Source organism: Vidua macroura, chromosome 6 (genome assembly GCF_024509145.1).
Source record: "Vidua macroura isolate BioBank_ID:100142 chromosome 6, ASM2450914v1, whole genome shotgun sequence".
NCBI lineage: Eukaryota > Metazoa > Chordata > Aves > Passeriformes > Viduidae > Vidua > Vidua macroura.
In genome coordinates this window covers 2246494-2260610 of record NC_071576.1, presented here as the reverse complement: position 1 = coordinate 2260610, position 14117 = coordinate 2246494, and the positions used below count along the sequence as shown (strand labels likewise).

At 53.5% G+C, this 14117-nt stretch overlaps 1 protein-coding gene across 1 annotated transcript in view; it reads left to right on the top strand.

Moving 5' to 3' along the window:
* Positions 1-14117, top strand: part of NIN (ninein) — a 57728-nt gene that overhangs the window by 1824 nt on the left and 41787 nt on the right. The window contains exons 2-3 of the mRNA XM_053979607.1: positions 574-777; positions 7174-7255. Coding sequence (XP_053835582.1) covers positions 595-777; positions 7174-7255 — 265 coding nt within the window. The 5' untranslated portion in view covers positions 574-594. The remainder of the gene's footprint in view (positions 1-573; positions 778-7173; positions 7256-14117) is intronic.

Genomic DNA, 14117 nt, shown 5'->3' with positions numbered 1-14117 from the left:
CTTGGTCTTGGAGGTTTTTTTCCCCAGTCTAAAGCATTCCATGATCCCAGCTGTGTTGCAGGGTGGGGGTGTGTTGTGCTCGTGGAGGGGGTGGCTGCCCTGGAAGGTTTGGGCTGGGGTCTCCTGCCCTCCCCTCCTCAGGCAGAGCCCCACGCTTCGCTCCCTGCAGCTGCTGAGCTCTTGTTGGGTTGTTTGTCTTCTCACCAAAGCCTCACCTGCAACACCTGGGGATCACTGGAGCTCAAGGGAGCAATTTTCCCCTGCAGCACCTCAGCTGCTGCAGCTGAGCCAAAGGAGCTGACAGGAGTCAGCGTGAGGTGACACACGGGGACAGGGACGTGCCACACTGGCCCAGCCACCTGGGCTGTCCCCTCCCGAGGGCTTGGCTCTGCAGGCTTTTTTCCCCTGGGTCTTTCTGCTCTGTGACTTCTTCCCCCAGTGGGATGGGAGAGGCTGGAGCGGTGGTGGAGCATTCATGCCACCAAACACAGCCCCAGACAGCCTCGTGGGCAGCTGCCGTGGCAGCCCTTGGGGTTTTTTGCCGATGGTGACCCAGCCCGTCTCTTCCCGCAGGTGAGCGTGGCAGGCTATGGGATGGATGAAGCTGAGCAGGACCAGTATGAAGCTCGCCTCAAGGAGCTCTTTGACAGCTTTGACAGCACAGGCACGGGGTCCCTGGGGCAGGAGGAGCTCACTGACCTCTGCCACATGCTGCACCTGGAGGAGGTGGCCCCGGCACTGCAGCAGACCCTCCTCCAAGGAAACCTCCTAGGCAGGGTAAGGAGCTGGGGAGATGGAGGGGGATGCATGGAACGGTCTTGGGAAGAGGCTGATGTCTGTAATTTGTGTATATCCGACATTCCTGGGGCTCTGGTGCCGCAGGACTCGTGGGGTCTGGGCTGTTCAGCGGGGTGGGCACAGGGCAACTTCCAGGAGCAGGATTGGTGGTAACAGGGGAGGGAACTGCTCTGCCTGCCCTGACTGAGGTGGGCTGAAACTCAGCGACCAGCACTTTAGGCTGAGCCTTGTGCACTGCTGTGCTTGCCCGGTGTCCAAGGCCAGAGCAAGTGCCAGGTCCTGGCTGTCCTTGTGCTGGCGTTTGGCTCACGCTGTGCCCGTGCCCCCAGCACTGGTTCCTGCTGCTGCTGGCCTGGGTCACCTCCCCAGACCAGCTCACCAGCTGCTTAGACAAACTCTGAGCCACTTGGGATGGGACAAAGACCTAAATCCAGGGCTTGAGCCTGTGATTTACGTTGGCTTAAGCTGTAGTTAGACTGGCAGGGCCATGTGCAGTGTTTCTCTAAGGTAGGGAATATTGTCCCACACTGTCTGAGCCACCTCTGTCCACATTACCTGGTGCTGGTGGCTTCCCAAAGCCATTTTTCAGTTGTGGTTTTACCTTTATGGGGTTAAATCCCGGGCACTGAGCAGAAGCTGCTTGCCCTTGAGGGGATCTCCACGTTCAGCTGGGTGTCCTTGTGTTCTGCGTTACGCTTTCCCGGCACGCCGTGCTCAGAGCGCGTTAGATCCTTCCCTGGAAATCACCCTGAAATCCCATCACTGCTCATTAAAATCAGAAAAATGTGGAACAGGGCAGCCAGGGCTTTCAACAGACAGGCAGCCATCCCAACTCCAATTTCCAGTCAAGCTGCAGTTTTCACAAACAAAATAATTCCTTTAGCGATCTAAGGAATTTTTCCTTTTTCCTCCTCTTCCTCACCTGCCCTGGGGCCGTAGCTCCTCTGCTGACAGTGAGTGGAGCAGGAGCTGGGATGGATCCAGGTGGAGGTTGTTGACCTTTAGAGTTGCAGCGTGGCATTTTCTGGAGCACCAGAGACTTTCTGTGCTGCTCTGTTGTCTTGAGCACCTGGCACTTGGATGCTGCTATCAAAGAATCCCAGAATGGTTTGGGTTGGGAAGACTTTGAAGATTATCTTGTTCCAACCCCCTGCCATGGCCAGGGACACCTTCCACATCCCAGGTTGCTCCAAGCCCATCCAGCCTGCCTTTGGACACTTCCAGGGATCCAGGGGCAGCCACAGCTTCTCTGGGCACCCTGTGCCAGGGCCTCACCACCTTCCCAATATTGAATTTAAATCTATTTTCCTTCAGCTTAGAGCCATTTCCCCTTGTGCTATCACTTGGCTTTGCCACTTGTGGGATGGTGGCATAGAGAGGAAGGGCAGGTGTGGCTGTCACAGCTGGTCAGGGCACCAAAACCCCCTGTGAAGGCATCCTGAGTTGCCAGGCCACACTCACCCCATCCCAACCCCGAGCTCCATCCCTGCAGGGCGTGAGGCATCCCATTTTATTTCGTTCCCCCTTTGTCTCTGGGGATGGTTCTCCCTTCCAACCCGCCACAGAGCCTCAGGACAATCTCTGTCTCCTGCCTCTGCTCCCTGCCCCTTAGCAGCAGCAATGGCCCACGTCGAAGCAGGAGGCAGATTTAAATTGAATGGCCCTCGGATCCTTGGGGTTTCCTAGGATCTCACGGGGAGAATAGCAGCAGGCACGGAGCTCCCCGAGCACGGACTTGTTGCAGCTGCCCCTCCTGCTGCAGATGGTCCCAGCCTTTGTCTGCCTGCACTTCCAGGGGCTGGGATTTATGGGAGGGCACCGGGGAGGGGGGGCAGTGGGGGGAAGGTTTTGTCTGCTCAGGGGCAACTCGCTGGGGCCACGTGCTTGTCTTTGTGCCGGGGGCTCTGCTCCAGGGCTGAATGGATGCTCTGGGATCATAAAATTGTGGGATGGTTTGGGTTGGAGGGGGGACCTTAAAGATCACCTCGTTGCAGCCCCCTTCCCTGGGAGCTGAGCTGGCATCCAGGAGGGGCTGGAGGTGCTGCCTCCCCTGTGATGGTTTGGGGATTAATGGGGTCTGGTGTGGGGTGCAAATCCTGCCCTGACTCGTGGCAGAGCCAGACCCCTGTGGAAGGGTTTTCCTCGCACATTGTGCGCAGAGGTGACGCTCGCAGCAGTTCCTGGGATTCCTCAGGAAGGCTCTTTGCCCTCACCCTTGATGGGCAGGAGTGAGGGGATGGGTGTGGCTGTGCCCGTCTGTCTGCCCTCTCTGTGCCCTTTAATTAGCAGCAAACCAGAGGTGCCTTGAGGACAGTGCTCGTGGGCCCGGGTGATGTGCAGGGATGGGGATGAGCCCTGGAAGTCAGTCCCTGTCCCTGGAAGTGCCCAAGGCCAGGTTGGACAGGGCTTGGAGCACCCTGGGATAGTGGAAGGTGTCCCTGCCCATGGCAGGGAGTGGGATGAGATGAGCTTTAAGGTCCTTTCCAACCCAAATCCTCCTGGCGTTCTGTGAAGTTGGGCACCTCCGGGCCCTGTGCAGGGCCTGTCCTTGGAGCTGTCCTTGGGCAGGGATGGGGAGCTCGGGTTTCACCTGCACCACTGCATTCACAGCCTGCAGCAAGGACACCCTGGCTGGGGTTTCACTCCCAGCTCCCTTCAATGCCACGGCTGTGACCTCTTGCAAAATTTCCTCCCCCTGTGCCCGCAGTGACGCTGCTCCCCGTGCTGCGCTGGGGGTGGAGGCTTGGGGCAGGGCTGCAGCATTGCCCTGTTAGGGCCTGAGGGAAGGGCTGGAGCTGTGCCAGGGGAGGTTTGGGTGGAAATCAGGGAAAGGTTCTTCCCCCAGAGGTGCTGGCACTGCCCAGGCTCCCCAGGGAATGGATGGTGACATTCCCGAGGCTGCCAGAGCTCCAGGAGCTGCCAGGGATGCCCAGGGTGGGATTGCTGGGCCAGGAGCTGGACTGGCTCATCCCTGTGGATCAGGATATTCCATGAGCCTCCCTCTCCCCCAGCAGACATTTTCTGGCTGGAAGGAGCTTGCAGACAGGGACAGAGCTTTGGGGATGGGGTTTGTGCTGGAGATCAAGGGCAGGGAGCTGGCAGGAGCTGCCACTGCCGCCGGTCCCGGCCGTGCCGAGCGCTTTGCGTGGCAGGGACGCAGCAGGAGCAGCAGGTACCTTGGCACAAGGCTCACAGCTCTGTCTAGTGCTCCTCACTCACGGCTGCACAGGGAGCTGGCTGGGAAGGGGCGCTGGGATTTCTCAGAGGAGCTGGGGTTGCTCAGCAGCACGGCTTTGGTCGGTCCCTGGTGGCCTGGGGAGGCTGGGCTGGGCTGGCCGTGCCTCTCTGGTGCTGCGTTTGTCTTGTTTGGTTGACTCGTTGTGAGAAAATTCTCCTGGCTGGGGTGCTGAGCTGGCTGTGCAGTGCTGCTCTGGCTGTGGGGTTTGCAGGTTGCTCCAAGCTCCAGCCAGCCTGGCCTTGGGCACTGCCAGGGATCCAGGGGCAGCCACAGCTGTGCCAAGGCCTCTCCATCCTCCCAGGCAGGAATGTGTGTGCTGTCCCTGATCCTGGGTGGGCATGACAGCACATTGTGCATCACCTTCCCAACCCCCATTTCCTTCTGGCTGCTTGGGATCAGCCCCAAATTGCTGAGAGACCCCCGTGAGCAGACGCAAAAATGAGCAACACCAAACCAGAATCGTAGACTCAGAGTGCTTTGGGTTGGAAGGGACCTTAAAGCCCATCTTGTTCTACCCCTGCCCTGGGCAGGGACACCTTCCACTACCCCAGCCTGGCCTTGGGCACCTCCAGGGATGGGGAACCTGTGCCAGGGCTCCCCACCCTTTGCAGGAGGATTTCTGCAGCGTTTGTGGCTTTGCTGTCCCGTGGCTGCCTCGCCTGGCTTGTGCTCCAGCCCAGCTCTAATTTTATCTGTGCTGTTTCTCTAACTCTCCAAGCACTCTCTGCCTGCAGCCACGCCACATCCAAGGTCAGAGGTGCACCACAGACTGGTTTTGCTGGTTAGCTGGTGTTAGGAAAACCCCTGGCCCATCTTGAGAACAAATCTGCCCCCTTGGCCAGCTGGGACTCCACCTCCAGAGTGAGGAGGGCACTGGGGAAGCCCCTGTGGCTGTCCCTGTGCTGCTGATTTGCATTTGAAATCCTGCTGTGCAGCACGGGAGGATGGCCACATCCTGCTCCACAGCCTGACCTTCCACAGGCTGTGGAAGATCTTGGTGGTCATGGTAAAATCAGAATGTGACCATGGGGCCAGTGATCACATTGTGATTTTATCAGACCCCAGTGTCTCATTAGGCACCAGCTCTGGAGTGGATTTTACTGAGCCCACGCTTTGCCAAGGGCTGTAGGGAGCAGGGAGGGCTCAACCTCTTTTATTTTTCTCTTTTCCCCCCCTTTCCTGGTGATTTGTCAGCCACACAATAGTGGGGGTCTGAGCAGCAGCATCTCACCCTGCTCTTGGGGGGAGGAGTGGGTAGCAGAGCATCCTCTGCTCTGTTCAGGGGGAAATTTGGCATTTTTGGGGGTAAATAGCACACAGGGCTGTCTCATGGGCATCTGCTTCAGTGACAGGCTTGATTTTGACCCCTCCTTGGTGCTCCTCCTGTGCCTCTGAAAGCACCTGGGGCTTGAGCAGCTCTAAGGTTGGGCTTGATCACCTCGGAGGTCTTTTCCAACCTTAATGATTCTCTAACCCTTCCTCCTCAGCTCTGGCTGGGAATGAGAAGCTGTTCAGCTCACCAGTGAATTCCCTACATTCAGGAAGCAGGGATGGCTGCTTCTGTCCTTGTGCTGCTGAACAAGGGCTCAGCTCCTCCTCCTTCCTCCTCCTCATCAGTGCAGGCAGGAGTTATGGGGCTCATTATGCAGAGCAGGTGATGTCAGTGGTGCTGCACACCTGCCCAGGTGGTTTGACTTTATTGAATTCCATGTGATTGCCTGAGGGATGCAAAGGGGATCTTGTTTTCTTCTGAGGTGCCAGCCCCAGCACCCATCCAAGGGATTGGCTCTGTCCATTGATTCCTGAGAGCATCCCATGGGGAGGGAACCTGTAATTTGAACACCCTCATCTTTTATTCATCCTCATTTAGTCTAAATGTCAAGGTTTTTTTGTTTTTTTTTTTTTTTTTTCCCTTTTTTTAATCGGGGAAATTCTCCTATCTCTGTAAACTGGCCTTTTTTGAAGTACACCAGTGTCTGGAAATGGATGGCAGCAATTAGTATTCAGATGAAGCAATTCCTGATGAGCTTCTGTGCTGAACATATTTTTAAATTGTGTTTAAAAAACACGTTTAAAAGTGTTTAAACCCTCAGGGGTGATTGGCACCACCTGAGCTCACCTCACAGGCTCACCTGTGTCCCCTCCCTACCAGGGAGCTTGCTGCTATTTTTCTGAGCTTGCCTGACCCCCAAAAACAGGCTGGAGAACTTCAGACCTGAACTTTGCTGCTTGTGCCTCCCCCAGCAGCATGAAAATCCCTCTGACTGCAGCTCTGCCAGCCAGAGCAGCCTTGCTGGGTTTTTTTTTTTTAAATACAAAATCTGTTTGCTCCATGCTAAAAATTCTCCCTAGATTTATTTAGCCAAGAGAAATGGTAGGAGCCAGCTCTGCCTGGCCACTGACCCATGTCAAATAGCTTCTCCAGCTGTCCCTGGCTCTGTGTCCCCCAGGCTGGAATTGCTGAAATTCCCCAGCAGGCTGGGGAGGATGCTGCAGCCTCCTCGTGGCTGGGAGGCAGGAGGCTTTCCAGGAAGGCACAGATGGAAAAAAAAAAAAAAAAAAAAAAAAAAAGAACAAACCCTCAGTGGAAGGATCATCTCATTTTTTTTTTTTTTCCCAGCTTCACTCCAGGCTTGGTATTCCTAGTTGAGCCCTCCCAGCACTACAGGAGCTGCCCTGGAAAGGGAGGGATTTTTCTGCCACCCACACTGGGAAGGGGTTTTGGAAGCTGAATTAGGGCAGTGGAGCATTTCCACGAGGGGGTGTTCATCCCTGATCAGGGATGGTCTCGTTGGAGAAGCCCCCGACCCTTGGCCAGGTCAGCTCGGGGGCTGGGGATGCTCCCTGCTCCTTTGGACAGGTTCTTGTGGCTTCCTGCTCGATGGAAAAACCCAAAAACCCAGCCAGTGCCTGGAACCTGGGCCTTTGGCCCCTCCTGTGGGAGCAGGGATTGTTCCCAGGGGCGCTGGCTGTGCCTGCCTGTCCCTGCTGTCACTTCCCCAGGGCTCCTTGCCTGTGGTGATCTGAGTGATTCCCACTTCCTGCTGGATTTTGGCCCCAGATTTAACTCCCTGCACCACCTGATTGCCTCTTCCCTTCCTTTTTTTTTTTTTATTTTTTTTTTTTTTCCCACACAGGTCCACTTTGATCAGTTTAAAGAAGCACTTATCCTCATCTTATCCAGAACCCTGTCAAATGAAGAGCACTTCCAAGAACCAGGTAAATACTGAAATTAGCTAAAATAGTACATTTTCATGGGCAAAGCAGCTCTGGGTGGCTCTCACAGAAGAACTTGGGAGAGAAGGTGCTTTTTAGGTGCTGCCATCCAAGTGGAAAAGGCTGATCTTGGGAGAAAAGGTGTTGGGTTTTTTTTTTTAGTTTTTATAGGGATGGCATAATTGAGAGGTTTAAATATAAAATTTATTAAAAATAATGTATTATTATTTATATTAATGTTTATTTATATTTTAATTTATTTGTTATTTATGTTTTATTGTTATTTATAAAAAGAAAATATATTTTATTTAATTTTTTTTAATAATTATTTTTATTTGATTTTTAAGAAGTTCTTTTCTTATTAGTGTTGATGAAGGGTGAGGAACGGATTCTTCACAAAAAGAGAGCTCAGCTTTGTTGTGGAGCATTGTACAAAGGTGTTTTCAGAGCCCCTGGGTATTTCTAGCCCACTCCCATGATCTGGAGGCCCAGGGTGGCTGGGAGCAGGCAGCTGCAGCACCCTCCAGGTGCTCAGGATGGCTCATGGCTGGCACAGGGCTCTGCTCTCTCCCTCCCACACCCTCCTGCTGGCCAGGGATGCTTTAGGAGCAGGGAGTTGTGGCCAGGCAGAAAAATGCTGATTTCCTGGTGTGGTTTAATGTTTTTTTTTTTTGAGTCCATTCTGTTTCCTTGTGTCTGAGATGAGGTGGGGTGTAGGAAGCTCCTCTGGGTTTCTCCCAGGAAACACTCAGGCTGCTCCAGAGGTGTTGCTGACCAAGTGAAGCCCCTGAGAAGCCAGGCTGGGGCTGGTCAGAGAATTCCAGGATGGTTTGAGTGGGAAGAGGGAGTTCCACCCCCTGCCATGGCCAAGGACACCTTCCACTGTCCCAGGCTGCTCCAGGTCCCATCCAGCCTGGCCTGGGACACTTCAGGGGCTCTGCTGTGAATCCTCAGTGTTTTCCTTGCTTTGTTGCAGTGTGCCTTGAAAATGGGGCATTTTTTTAGGCTTTCCTTGGCAGGAATTTTGGTTTCAGCTTCAATGTTTTCCCCCCTGCACCGGAGCTGTGGGGCCGTGCTGAGGGCTGAGCCCCTGCAGCTCCAGCTGGTGCCACACCTGTATGTAAATCCCTAATCCTGTCTTTGGAGCAGCAGGGGAGCCAAATCCCCCAAGGAGAAAAGAGCTTAGCAAAAGGAGAAGAGAGAATTTTCCAGGTTTCCTCTCCTGGAGCATCACTCTCAGCTGGAGCATCCCACTCTGCAGAGAGCAGCCTTGCCAGCACAATGGCAACTTTCCCCTTTCAATAGGCTGCAAAAGCCACAGGGTTGGAGAGGTGTGATTGATGGATTGTTTTTATTTTCCACCTCTCATTTCCAAAGCTCTTTAATGCCTCGAGAGGGGTGATGGCAGCTCCTGTAGCCAGCATTCCTTAATGGAATTTTGCAAGTGCAGGTCAGTGGGTGCTCAGGGGGGGAGCATCCCTTCCAGCCCCTTGGGAAGGAGCTGGCACAGAGCAGGAATCAGCCCCAGTGAGCCAGAACTAATCCAGCATTCTGCATTTATTGGGGTATCATATGGCTGAGAAGCTCCAGCTTGATTGAAATGTAAATAAATCTTCCAGAAACAGCTAAATTTGGGGTTTATCACAGGGGAAATTACAAGTGAAGCTGGAGAGCTTCTCCTTGGGGACACTCTTGTCAGAGAGGGGTTGGAATGGCAGGAAATCAAAGGGTGTGGGGTACAGGTAGGGAGCCAGAGCCAGGCAGGCCTGGGAGGCATTTTATTTTTAATGCATTTTGACAGGTTGGTTAACGCCAAAGTCTTTGCTTCTTTTAATTTAGATCAAACTGGAGATTTGGAGAACAAGCTGCTTTGTGCTGTTGGTGTCAAACTGTCAGGGACTGTGGAAATGCTGGTGTTCCAGCCTGCCCTAGGCTAGGGAAAAATTGAGTTAAGAGCTCTAAATCGTATCATTTAAATGAAAATTTAATTTGGGGGGGATTGGAGGAGGGGGGGAGAAGCAGAGATTTTAAAGCTGTTTGCAGCATCTGGGAAGCTTGCTGTGGAAGGAAGTGGCTGGGATGGTTTTCTCCAGGGATTTGGGTGGTGGGAGGGTCAGTGGGGAGCTTTGTGCAGCCCCAGACAGTCGGTGTGACACGGCCAAGGGGATGGCACGCCCTTGTCCCCAGGGATGCTGTCAGCTCAGGCAGGAGGATTGGGCACAAGGAGGGTGACAGGAAGGACATGGGGGCACAGAGGGATGCAGCCCCTCTGCTGTGAGGAAAAGCTCAGAGATTTGGGGTTCTTCAGGGCTGGAGAAGCTTTGGGGACACCTTACAGCCCTTTCCAGGACCTGAAGGGAGCCCAAAAGAAACAGGGAAAGGGATTATCCACAAGGGCTTGGGGTGACAGGATTTGAACTGCCAGAGGGCAGGGATGGATGGGATATTGGGAAGGAATTGGGAAGGAATTCCTGGCTGGGAAGGTGGGCAGGCCCTGGCACAGGGTGCCCAGAGCAGCTGTGGCTGCCCCTGGATCCCTGGCAGTGCCCAAGGCCAGGTTGGACAGGGCTTGGAGCAGCCTGGGATGGTGGAAGGTGTCCCTGCCATGGCAGGGGGTGGTTTTCAAGACCCCTTGCACCCAAACTGATTCTGTGACAGGGCTGGGGACAAGGAACCAAAAGTGCTGCAGTTCCTGCAGAAGCAGCCCCTGGGGTTTCCCCATTTCGGGAGGAAGTGGCAGGTGGGAGAAGCACTGGGGCTTGCAGAGAGCAGCTGATATATTTATATATTATTGTTTTGTCTTGGCAAAGAGGCTGAATTCCCTTTGCAAAGGCAAGACAGGCAGGGAGGATGGTGCTGCAGGCGCCTTGCCTGGGAAGCAGCCCTGGAAACTGAGGCAGGCAGAGTTGCAGAGCTGCTGGGATCAGCTCTGTCCCCTCCAGGGTGTCACTGTGGGGACACAGAGCCAGCTGTGAACCAGAGCATCAGCTGGCTGGGCAAAGCCCAGCTCTGCTGGGAAGAGGGCTGGGGAGATTCCAGGAAAAGCAGAAAAAAAAGCTTGAATGTGGTTTAAAATAATCACAAGTTTAGCTCTTGAGACCCGTGGGACCGGGCTGGGTGCTGCTGCCACCGCTGCTCTTTGTGCACAGGGCACTGCAGCAGTGAGGGGACAATGAAATAGATTTAAGGGTGGGCAAAAGGAAAAAAAAACAAAAAACAAAAAACAATAAAATAGATTTAAGGGTGGGCAAAAGGAAAAAAAAAAAAACAAACAAAGAAACAATAAAATAGATTTAAGGGTGGGAAAAGGAAAGGAAATGAAAAAAAACCCAGTTGTGTAGGTGATTAGGGAAGAAAAAAAAGAGGCTTTTTTTCCCTCCCCATTATAGCAAATAAAAAGTGAGTGGAAGCTGGGCTAGGGAGGGATTATGGGGTGGAGTGCAGGATTACAGGAACACCCAGGAGAAATTAAAGAGCAGTTTGACGCCATCGTCCCCGCAGTCACGAGGGTTTTGGGGTTTTTCCTTCCCCATTTTTTCCCTTCTCCTTCTGGAGACAACAGAAGTGCCCTCTAAAAGGAGGGGCTGGAGGGGATGATGCCCTTGGGAAGGGCCTCATCCGTGGGGGGAAGGTTGTTCAGGTGGCTGCAACACTGGGATAAAACCAGTGTCACAGCCCAGACAGGGGTGGCTGATGCCACAGAGTGGTTTTGGGTCAAAACCCGTTGGTTTTGGCTCGTGGTGACCCTGCCACGACTCCTCTCTTCCTCCACGGCTGAGCCTGAATTATGAAACAGGACTTGGAGGAGTTCAGACATACCTGGTGCCTCAGGGGATTAGGATTTAGCAGATCCTGGCTGCCTTGTGCTTTGCCCAGCAGTTGGGGCATCCCTCCCTTCCAGATCTTAAGCAGCAGAGAAATTAATTTCACCTCTAAAGGCTGGGCTTGTGGGATGAGTGTGCTCCTGCTCTAAACCCCCTTTTGTCTGCACTGCAGGGCTTTGATGCCGGGCCCAGGGAAGGGGAGCCCCCCCTTCCTCCCCATCTGAGGGCAGAGCAGGATTTTGAAATGACTTATCTGGTGCAGAAAGGCAGAAAATCAAGTGTAAATCTCCAGGCATGGAGAGGTTTCACTGCCGGGATGGATGGGGGGAGTGAGAGAGAGGGAATTGATGGCTCCTGTCCACGGTGCTTAAATCAGGGAGGTCTCGTGAAATGCAGACCTGGGGGGGGTTGTTTCATTTCAGGGGGCACTTGGAGGGCCACAAACCCTCTGGGCAGTGGGCAGGAGGGTGAGAGGCTTCTTCTCTCAGCCTCCTCCTCTTGCCCCCAGCCTGGGGGCAGATCAGACCCCAGTGTCTCATCAGGCACCAGCTCTGGAGTGGGTTTTACTGAGCCCACGCTTTGCCAAGGGCTGTAGGGAGCAGGGAGGGCTCAACCTATCTTATTTTTCTCTTTCCCCCCCCTTTCCTGGTGATTTGTCAGCCACACAATAGTGAGGGTCTGAGCAGCAGCATCTCACCCTGCTCTTGGGGGGAGGAGTGGGTAGCAGAGCATCCTCTGCTCTGTTCAGGGGGAAATTTGGCATTTTTGGGGGTAAATAGCACACAGGGCTGTCTCATGGGCATCTGCTTCAGTGACAGGCTTGATTTTGACCCCTCCTTGGTGCTCTCCTGTGCCTCTGAAAGCACCTGGGGCTTGAGCAGCTCTAAGGTTGGGCTTGATCACCTCGGAGGTCCTTTCCAACCTTAATGATTCTCTAACCCTTCCTCCTCAGCTCTGGCTGGGAATGAGAAGCTGTTCAGCTCACCAGTGAATTCCCTGCATTCAGGAAGCAGGGATGGCTGCTTTTTACTTCTGTGTGTGCCCAGCATTCCCTAAATATTGGGAATGGTGGGAACATCAAGGGCACCAGCTGCTCTGCTGGGGGGTTGGGTTGGGAAAGCAGGAGATGGAGAGGCTTAGAGGATGCTGCAGGTGTGGGGGGTGCCTGTGTCCACCTGGTTGAGAGGTGATGGTGCTGGAAAAGGAGAGGGATTTGTGCTTCCAGGGATGGGGCTGCAGGATGTGATAAGGGAAGAGCTGGAACCCAGTGCTAACAAAAGCACCCTGGCTCTGGAAATGGGATTTCAGGGTGCAAGCACAGCTGGTTTGGAAGTTGCAGCAAACCTTGTTCTCCTCAAGCTGTGGAGGGTCACCTTTCCCTCCCGGGGACATTCTTGAGCTTCACAGTTTTTTAATTACAAAAGGCAAACAAGCTCACCCGTGGTGCTCAGAGCACAGAGGAGAGAGAAATCAGCTGCCAGCCTGCAAGTGCTTAAAGCACAAAAGTGGGGAGATGCTCCTGTTGTTCCCTTTGCTGTGCTTGCAGGGGGCACTTGTGATGGCACTTGTGTTTCAGAGAGCCACAGAGCAGTTTGGGTTGGAAGGGACTTTGAAAACCATCTCATCCCAGCCCCCTGCCAAGAGCAGGAACACCTTCCACTAGAGCACTGAATTTCCAGCTGCAGCAGTGGGTAACACAGTCAGCGTGGCGGGGATGGAGACAGGATTCTTTGGGAAATCCAGAAGGAAATTCAGCTGTAGCTTCACTATTGATAAATTCCAGCTTCTTCCCCCTCCTCCACCTCTCCAAAGACAGATGGAGGTACGGCTCTGTCTCAGGAATAATAAAAATGATTTCTGAAGAAAAACAAAGCCCCCCAGCCCTCTCTTGTGTGGGAGGGAGAAAATAACTGGGTGAATGAGTAGCCACAAATATTAGCATTTCAGAGAGAGCTGCTGGATGGAGATTGTTCACCACCGGGCGGGCTTTAATAGGAGTGATAAGGTTTGCTTTTGTTCTGGGGCTCTTCCTTAATCAGCCTGTCTCCTCCTGATTTTTCTATCGGTGCACTCCATCGCCCAACTTTCATGTGCTGAGTCCCAGCTGCAGCAAATCTTGTTAAAATGGCCTTGTTCAAACACGGGCGCCGGGTTGGTTCCCTAGAGCTGCGCCGAGGCTGGATGGAGCGCGGGGCTGCAGGAATCAAAGCACTCCTCAGCCTGTGTATTTTATAATTCATTGCATAGCTAAGTTGTGGAATTTTTTTTTTTTTCTTTTTCCCCTCTAACAAGCTTGAAGCCTGTTCTTCCATATCTAAAGGAATATTATCCGAGGAGGCATTTGGGTGAGGGGGTTTGGAGACCCGCTGCTTTCTGTGTATCCTTTGTCAGTGGTGGAACAGCTTCCCTGTGCCTTATTAGTATTGCACTCTTGCATTTCTTTTATATCAGAGCCCTCTGCAAATAAAATTTTCAAAAGCTGCTGCTCTCGCCACTGCGAGTGGCGGAAAATAAAAGATGATAGAGTCCTGGGGGGGTTTCGGCAGTCAGGTTAGCAAACACTGAAACAAAGCGTGGCACCGAGCCTTCCCCTAATTGAATCCCTGGTTAATTTGGTCCTTCGTTTAATTTGCCCCCTGCTCCAGACGTCGGAGGATTCTCACTGAGAACAGCCCAAAACGCGCTTATTTATTTTTTTTGTTTTGATCCTCGCCTGCGAGTGCTCCCGGATAATTCAGTCCCCAAAGGCAGCAGCTTGCTGGGGGAAGCTGGAGCCGGGGAATGTGGAGCCCCTGTAATTAGATGACGACTCCAAGGGGTTATTTAGATCTTGCAGTTGGCTTTGGCTGCTCAGCACAGGCTGGGACCTGCCCCACCGTCGCCCGGATCAGCTGCTCCTGTCGGCCCCCGAGAGGCTCCAAACTTGCCCCATTTTTTTTCCGCTTGTTGGGGCGTTTTTAATGGAGCTGAAATTCAAACCCCACGGAAAGCAGCGGCGGCCGCCCAGGTGTCTGCGGGATCTGGAGACCTGAGCTGCCTCA